At 40.8% G+C, this 9,508-nt stretch overlaps 1 protein-coding gene across 1 annotated transcript in view; it reads left to right on the top strand.

Annotated features, from left to right (window-relative positions):
* The window catches only part of LOC107558967 (collagen alpha-1(XXV) chain), a 268,638-nt gene that overhangs the window by 213,703 nt on the left and 45,427 nt on the right, over positions 1–9,508 (top strand). Inside the window, exon 14 of the mRNA XM_016242681.1 lies at positions 1,537–1,605. Coding sequence (XP_016098167.1) covers positions 1,537–1,605 — 69 coding nt within the window. The remainder of the gene's footprint in view (positions 1–1,536; positions 1,606–9,508) is intronic.

Below are 9,508 nucleotides of genomic sequence, written 5' to 3'. Positions count from 1 at the left end.
AATGGAATTAAATTAGGCCTATTATTATTATTGAGTTTACAGGGTATGGTGGTTTTGCTGTTGTAAACACTAGGCTACTGTTGTTGTTGTAGAAAAAATATTTCTGTCTTATTTAAAATAGAATTGTATTATAATCCTGTTCTGAATTTATTCATTGTTTAAATTATAATGATGATAAAAACAGGATTGATAAGTAGCCTATAAATCGGAGGATGAGAAAAAGCCTGTCACAGGGTTGTCATGATTATTTTTAAGGCACTCTACATTTTTAAATAAATACTGTAACAAAAAAAGGTCAAAGTAATAGTTTTTTAGTCAGATAACATGAAGACAAGACCCATCGACGCCCTTTAAACTTTTCCCAATCAAACAGCAAGAACGAAAGAGAACAGGCACCTTTGTTTATATTGCTGTGTGTAGAACGTTAGCTGCATTTTTAATATTTAATTTTAAAGAAATGTAATTTCGTCCCCCGCACTTTATTCGGGCAGGTGTGTTCACATAGAGGTTTCTAGATTTAAATTCAAAGAGACAGTATCGATAGTCTATGCATGACCTGACGTTTTATTCGTATCCAAAATGAGAAGTGAATATCTGGATGCAGTGTATGTTTAATTCATACTCGAGCCAGAGGGCGCTCTCCTGCAGAAAGTCCAAAACAGACTCATAGAAGGAATGACTTATGACGTGCAGGAAACCCTAATATGGACAAAAGCATCCGGCTATAGCTGTAGCTGAGCTGAATAAAAAGCAGAAAAAAACATGAAGACAATAAACACACGATTGTGAAAATATACGGTTTATGTGTGTTTTATGAATAATGCAGTACTGATTGACGAGTGGTTTAAGTCAGTGAATCTCAGCTTTGACTTCAAAGTCCCCTTTGTCCAAGACAATATTTGAAGGCCTTTCCATCTAAGCTGACATGTACTTCTGGTACTTCTACTGTAATAAAAATATACAAAATCATAAATATTATGGATTATTTATGGATTATATGGATTATTAATAATAATAATAATATTATTATTATTATGTTAATTAAGATTTTTAATATTACTATATGTAAATAATTTTAACACTTATTGAGGATAACCTGGAATTTTACAGTGTACCATGGTCTCCTGGTTGAGAACCACTGATCTAAATCACTTTTGTAATATCAAAATGTGTACCTTTTAAGCTGGTTTTAGCTGGTCAAAAATGTACTTCTGGTACTTCTACTGTAATAAAAATATACAAAATCATAAATATTATGGATTATTTATGGATTATATGGATTATTAATAATAATAATAATATTATTATTATTATTATGTTAATTAAGATTTTTAATATAACTATATGTAAATAATTTTAACACTTATTGAGGATAACCTGGAATTTTACAGTGTACCATGGTCTCCTGGTTGAGAACCACTGATCTAAATCACTTTTGTAATATCAAAATGTGTACCTTTTAAGCTGGTTTTAGCTGGTCAAAAAAAACATCACTGTAAAAATAATTAATAAATAAATAAATAAAATATTTTGTAGGGAGAGAGAGGAGAACAAGGACCGCCTGGCAAGGGTGAACGTGGTGAGACAGGTCCAGCAGGACACAAGGTAAGATGAGCAGTAAATAGGTGCAGTGGTCGTCTGAGGAAGAGAAAAGTCATTAATGTTGAGAAAAGTCTCAATGTCACAATGAGCAGATAATGTCCAGTATGCCGCACAGCTATGTATACACTTTTAAAAAAAAATTAAGGGAAAACTTAAATCACACACTGGATTAGTGGTCGACCTATTGATCGGCCGGCTGATTAATCTGCCAATTTTTGGCATTTTTTAATTAATCGGCATCGGCCGATTGTGCTGCAAATTAGGCCAATTTATAGGCAGGCGCATCTGCGGGCAGCTAAGCATTGTTGTGGAACGCCGGAGAATCTCTCTCTGGGCTGCGTGATTTATACTTTCGCCTGGCTGCGCTCCGCAAGCCTCCGCTGACTGCGCGCGCACCTTCCCAAACTTTTATACTTGTCGCATTCGCCGTTGTACTATTCTTTGAAAAGACAGGGGGTGATGAGGAGTAATTTTCTTCTAAAACCATCGGGAATCACCGGTGAGAAGTAATTTGCCGGTACCGGGTGTGCCTCACACGTCCTGAAAAGTGAAGCTGCGGGTTCTTTGATCGCCCCCTGGTGGCTGGCTGCAGTACAGGTCATAAACCCCGCCCTCTCCATGAAAACGAATGGGACTTGAGTCAAAATAAAAAAATTAATTACACTTCCAATACATTTTTCCGAAAGATGATTTTGGTAATTTAAGGTATCACGCTGATATATGTTAAATCACGCTGATATATGTTAAATTGTTTGTTTTTGTGATAAGTATGATTTTAGCTAGTAATTTGATGCTATAAAAACGGGGCGTGTCGTTGTAGTTGATTGGGTCTGCGGGAGTTTGGGCAGAGTTTGATACCGCGGCTCCACCTCACGACACTACTGCGCAGACTCTGGCTCCAAACGAATCTATACTGCACAGACTCGGAAGTAAATGACGTCATTTACTCAAGATGGCAGTGGCCATACTGAGAAGTTTTGGCTTCACTTTTCTACTGTGGAAGGAATAGAAGACACGTCATCCATCTTTTTTTACAGTCTATGGCCGGTACAAGTCTTCTCGAGTGATGAATGAGTTGATGAATTAATAATTTCTTTATGTACAAACTTAAAACAATCTTAAACTATTGCCTTTATTTAGCATCAAACACAAGACAATTTTAAGCAAATAGTGTATAATCAGTATCTAAATGAATTCTAATTCTATTTTTATACAATAAAAATAAAACCGCACTGGGACTTTACTTCTAGCGGCATTACGTCACGAAAGTGCAGGTTTAGGGTGCCATTTGGGACAGGGCCGATCGGGCGACGAGTAATTGGGCTCTAAAACCATCGGGAATCACTGGTGAGAAGAAGTCATTTGTGTTGGAAGGTCGCTTTGAGTTGATGAATTAATCATTTCTTACAAACGGATTCAAATTTAAAAAAAAAAAGCTTTTGGGTTCATTTCGCATCAAACACAAGACAACTTTAAGCAAATAGTGTATAAATGATATCTAAATGAATTCTAATTCTATTTTTATACAATAAAAATAAAACTTACTTCAAATAAAAAGCCTTGGACAAACTATGCATTGTTTTCCGTCAAAGCATCAAAAAGCACCTGATGGAGTTTGAACATCACATTAAACTGCTTCTGTTTCACACAAACGCCGGCACAGACGTGCATGTTCGGCTAGAATCGCCCTGAACTCGTGCATCTTCGGATGCGGAGCTGCACAGAAAGTAAAAAAAAATGCAGTGCACACCGCCATGTGAAATGAGTTTGCGCACACTGAAAGGGAATGAAGTCATATTTGCCGTGCCACCCAAGCGAACTTGCGGACGCGTCGAGTATAAATCAGCCTTGAGAGACGGAGCATCTCACAGACTCACACTCTGCAGCCGCTTCTTGTTTACACACAGCTTCAGCTAATGATGGCAGGGCAAAACAGACCGTTTCGAAAGCGTAATTACGTTTTACCCTACAAGAATTGATGCCGGTGTAACGGTTTAACCATGTTATCTGGTGACCAACTTCCTGGTTCAGGTCTCCACTCCAGATGACATATCACTGACGTGATATTAAGCTGTCTAATAAATGCACACTTGCTCATTACATGATTTTGATATTCTTGTAAAGATTACAAATTATTGGTATGATCGCCCGTAGCGACTTAAGAACGGAAAATAAACAAAAAAGTCTGTGTTGGTGTGGGTTTCGAACACGCGCTAAAAGATGCTGCACCGTGAGACGCCAGTAATGAACACACTGAGCTGCCGAACAGCACTGGTTTAGCCACAGATTTCTGGATTGAAGACAGGATTCTGCTCTCGGTGTCACGTTGTACAGCTGGTTGAATCAAGGAAATGTGACGGTGTTAATGTCATAAGTCGGGTTTGCCTCTAGTTTTCTTTTTCTTCTCTATTTCTCTATTTGCTATCCTAGACTCAGCTGTTCGTGATTACAATCAGCACTTGCGCTGATTGGGACCGCATCTGTTCCCTCTTTACGCTGATTTACCTCTCTATTTCTCTCTGCATGTGACAAGGCTCTTTGCCAGATTATTGTGCTTTCATGTCAGTATCTTGGCTCTCTTTTCCGTCATTTGTGAGATCCAGTCGAGTCCAGTTCTGCACTGTCTAGTCAAGTCCTGTCGTGTGACTTACCTGGATTTCTGCCCAGTTTTCCAGCTACCCTCTGCCAGCAGTTCGCTCTCCTCCGGACGCTGTCCTCTGGTCTGTACAGTCTAAGAGGTAGTCACTCCTTGACCTGCAGCTCGGGGTGGTGCCCCGAACTCTCAAGTCAAGTCAACCCTTATGTTCCAGTGCTCCTGTGTTAAAGTCCAGTTCTGCAACCGCCAAATACAGCCAGTGAATGGCAGACTGCCTAAGTTTGTTTTTGTGGACAATAAATCCTCTGTTTGACTTGTCTTTGCTTCCGGGTCCTTTTATCCTGACGGAATAGTCTGGCCACAGATGGACCCAGCGATGGAGACTCCAATTCGATCAGCAGTGGAATTGCAGGGCGCAATGCTGGGCCAACACGAGGAGGAACTCGCCGCCGCCAGGTTTGCCGTGGATAGCCTGTCAGCCCAGGTGAGGATTTAACCAATCGGCTGCAGAGCCTGCATCCTGAGCAGCCGGCCATGCCTCAGCCACGTAATCCTCCTGAACAACGCATTAACAATCCTCCTTGCTATTCTGGACAGCCCACAGAGTGCCGAACCTTTTTGACGCAGTGTGAGGTGGACTTTTCCCTCCAACCTACTAATGCCGATGATCGCTCAAGGGTAGCTTTTTTTACTCTCTCTCCTGACTGGGCAGGCTCGTGACTGGGGAATGGCAGTGTGGGAGTCGGAGGCAGACTACTGCGAGTGATTCTCTTCGTTTAAGGAGGAGATGATAAAGGTGTTTGACCGCTCCGTTTATGGCCTCGAGGCATCTTGACAACAAGCCACACTTCGCCAGGGTAGGCGGTCTGCTGCCGATTATGCAATCAAGTTCCGCACCCTAGCGGCCACCTGTGAGTGTAACGAGCCAGCCCTCACTGCCCGCTTTCTGGAGGGTCTCTCTGGGGAGATCCCGCTTGGACCAGCTGGTTGAACTGACCATCCGGATCGACAAGCGCTTTAAGACGCGCCACCGAGCCCGCATCTCCGTTCCTGAGCAACGGGTGGTTTCACCTGCCGTTCCACCTATGGTAGTGGCCACATCTGAACCCGAGCCCATGCAGCTAGGGGGTTTCCATATCTCTGCTGCGGAGCGTCAGCGCTGCATTACGGGGGGTCTCTGCATGTATTGTGGTGCTCTGGGGCATTTTGCCGCAAGGTGTCCAGTAAAAGAGAGAGCTACCTCTTCCCCATCTCATAGGACTCGGCAGCGGGTAAATTTTAAAATTAAAAATTTTAAATTAAAATGCGGCGCCAATGTTTTAACATGAATGTATCTTTGAAAAGAACCGACCGTCTTCAGAAAAGCTTCGATGTCATTTTAATTTTGTCTTATTTCTGGGTACTGATGTTCAGACTAAACCACATGCACTGCAGCAGGACCCCTCCAACATATTACTAAAAAAAAGAGACGATAACGTCATTAAATAAGGGTAATTCAAATATATGAAGCCTGACACCCTTAAACATGTTTCATTTATACATACCGGACACTGCAGCAGTCAGCCGCATTAAATTGACAGGGCCTCTGCCCTGTGAGCACTGAACAGTATAGAAGCAAAGGTTGACACTAACAGAAACTGGATAATGCAGACAACCGCAACACCAAAGCAGAGCCAGTACGATGCGACAGAGCTGCTGGATAAGGGAGGATTCAAAGTTGTGGCCCTGGTCAGAATGAATCCGACCAGGAACCTCAAACTTATAGAACCACTCCACAACAAGAACCTGGGCCACAGTCTCGGCACGTTGTTCCCGTGTAGGGACAGCCAGGGTGTATTTAGTAAAAACATCAGTCATTACTAAAATATTTTCAATGCCTGAACGAGAAGGTTCAAGCATAGTAAAATCAATAGCTAAAATCTAATTTGGCCTTGAAGCCAACAGATGGCCCATGAAACTACGGGCAACATGCTGAACATCTTTAGCAGACTGACACTAGGGTACTAGGGTACCTTCCTCGAGGCCTGCCTACGTTGCGGGGGCTCCTCTTTTCCCTGTGCGGCCCTTGTTGATTCAGGGGCAGAGGGGAACTTCATGGATGAGGACTGGGCTATCAATCATGGCATTCCTCTTCAAGTGCTAAGAGACCCTCCCACCATCTATGCCCTGGATGGTCACATCCTCTCCAAGATCCTTCGAGCCAACATCCCGGTGAGTCTCACCGTTTCTGCCAATCACCAAGAGACCATTTCATTTTTTTTCCCCTTAGCGCCTATCGTCTTAGGACACCCCTGGTTAACGCGGCATAATCCCCAAATTAACTGGGTAGCGGGCACTGTCTAGTCGAGTCCTGTCGTATGACTTACCTGGATTTCTGCCCAGTCTCCCAGCTACCCGCTGCCAGCAGTTCGCTCTCCTCCGGATGCTGTCCTCCGGTCCGTACAGTCTAAGAGGTAGTCGCTCCTCGACCTGCAGCCCCGGGTGGTGCCCCGAACTCTCAAGTCAAGTCAACCCTTATGTTCCAGTGCTCCTGTGTTAACGTCCAGTCATGCGACCGCCGAATACGGCCAGTGAACGGCAGACTGCCTAAGTTTGTTTTTGTAGACAATAAATCCTCTGTTTGACTTGTCTTTGCTTCTGGGTCCTTTTATCCTGTCAGTTAACTTGTGACCTGTGTTTACCTATTATGAAAATTAACCGTAGTAAAAAGCTGACAACATTTTATGGTTTATGATATTAAAGTACATTTCATAGACTCTCAGACAATGTAAATTTGTGGCTACTATAGTTTAATTACAAACGCTATCGTTAAACTATATTTACTATAGTAAAAACATGGTACATTTTCTTCAGAAACTATAGCTGATGTCTCATTTGATGAACGCAGTAATGCTATTTCCACATTGTTTTGCCATGATTTTCTCGTAGAAATACTTTGGAAACTGTCATTTGACTTCTTTATTTGATTGTAGTGAATAAAAATCACCCATAACCTCTGTGTCGCTTTAGATACTCACACTAGTAGATTGATTGCCTTTAAAAACATTTTAATGCATTTTTAAAATATAGTTGGACCCCTTGAATTGTAAAATACTACATTCTAAATGCTAATATGTAAGGCAGTGAACCGCTATCACAGCTTACTGTAGGCTATGGTGCATCCTTATATGCAATAACATTTTGCTGCGTTAATTTTGTTACTTTCCACAATGTGTATTTTTTTTCTAATTGTATATCAAAACATGATCATTTAGCTTAATGGTTTACATAATTTATAAGCAGTATTTTGACGAGAAAACAGTGTTAAGTCACAGCATAAAAAGAAGCTTGTGTACAAATAGAAGTGTATTAGTGTGGTTGGATAGCTCAACGTGATTGCACCTGTCGTATACAAAAATGAACTATTTTATATGGGTTCGAAGCTGTCTCAAGCTGCTGTGATATTTTTTTTTGCTTATTTTATTTTCTAATGCTGATTAACCGTGTGAACATTTACGGTCTATATTTAGCCTACATATCGACTGCAAATATATTCACAAGCAGAAAATAACTTTATAATTAGAATTAATCGGCTAGGGAACGCAATAGTTACAAGGTAACACGTTTACAAAGTAACATTATAACATTTAGATGCAGCTTTTCGAATACAGAATACAATTTAGGCTATAATGGTATAATCAAATAAAATACCAGCTAGTGAATGCAAATCACAAGTTAACACGTTTACAATGTAATATTTATAAACAGCGTTTCAACTAGAATTTATCTTTTTACTACAATAAAGAAATCAAGTGACATGCTTCCAAAGTATTTCTATGAGAAAATAACGGCAAAACAATGTGGAAATAACGTTACTGCGTTCATCAAATGAGCCATCAGCTATAGAAAATGTACCATGTTTTTACTATAGTAAATATAGTTTAACGATAACGGTTTTAAATAGGAAAAATATCAAAACTCTTTGGTCATTTTTGAGCGAGATGCTAATGGTCTAATCAGATTCAATGATCTATGCTAAGCTACAGCTAAAAGTGCTACCGCCAGACCCGGAGATCGGCTGAATGGATTCGAAAACGGTAAAACTCAACTATTTAACTCTAGGGGAGTTGAAAAATTTGCCTATTTTCAATAGGTGGAGTGTTCCTTTAAGCTGTCTACACTGTGAAATTAATCTCTTACTTACATTGTACATACCTCTGCATGTCCAGAATTCAGTCAGTGAACGCACGCGCACTCAAAACTGATGAGTTTCCGCAATGACTCACCTGAACGCCTCTGACTGGCCATTGCATTCCTAAGCTCAGCAGAATCGTGTGTGATTAGTTATAATGCGCAACACTGTATAAATGGCTAAAATGAAATATGGTGCAACATGAGCAGATTTTAATTTAATGCCGCAGTCGACACTTTCTATTCATTTTAATTTTGTTAGCAACAGTCCTAATACATTTTATTTGTTTGTGCAGGGGCATTTTTGGCCACTAAGGCTAAGCCTTACATACGCTCCGCCTATGGCCATAAAGTTATCATATTCATAAGTGCAGCAAGTCATTTGCATGTGAAAGTAGAAACACATGCAGTTCAGATGAAACTTCTGGGCTGATTATAACGTGAACGTTAATTTCCTCATGAAATGTGTGTGTAGGTCCGACAATAGCATCCACGATGTCATCGCTTGTGGCCAGTGCACAATAAGCAGTTATGAGCAGCGGGCTGTGTAATATGTGTGAACTCTTATTTTTGTTATCACTTGGCCATTTGACTTATAACAGTGTCCAGTGTTTACCATACATTGAGTAAATAGATTTTCCAAAAGGCTTATACTTTGTTGAATAAACTGAGCAATGCGCGTTTCAAAATTAAAATGCGGCGCCGATGTTTTAACATGAATGTATCTTTGAAAAGAACCGAACGTCTTCAGAAAAGCTTCGATGTCATTTTCATTTTGTCTTATTTCTGGGTACTGATGTTCAGACTAAACCACATGCACTGCAGCAGGACCCCTCCAACATATTACTAAAAAAAAGAGACGATAACGTCATTAAATAAGGGTAATTCAAATATATGAAGCCTGACACCCTTAAACATGTTTCATTTATACATACCGGACACTGCAGCAGTCAGCCGCATTAAATTGACAGGGCCTCTGCCCTGTGAGCACTGAACAGTATAGAAGCAAAGGTTGACACTAACAGAAACTGGATAATGCAGACAACCGCAACACCAAAGCAGAGCCAGTACGATGCGACAGAGCTGCTGGATAAGGGAGGATTCAAAGTTGTGGCCCTGGTCAGAATGAATCCGACCAGG

The sequence above is a fragment of the Sinocyclocheilus grahami genome, unplaced genomic scaffold (assembly GCF_001515645.1).
Source record: "Sinocyclocheilus grahami isolate Dianchi unplaced genomic scaffold, SAMN03320097.WGS_v1.1 scaffold668.1, whole genome shotgun sequence".
Taxonomy (NCBI): domain Eukaryota; kingdom Metazoa; phylum Chordata; class Actinopteri; order Cypriniformes; family Cyprinidae; genus Sinocyclocheilus; species Sinocyclocheilus grahami.
This window is presented reverse-complemented; position numbering and strand designations above follow the sequence as displayed.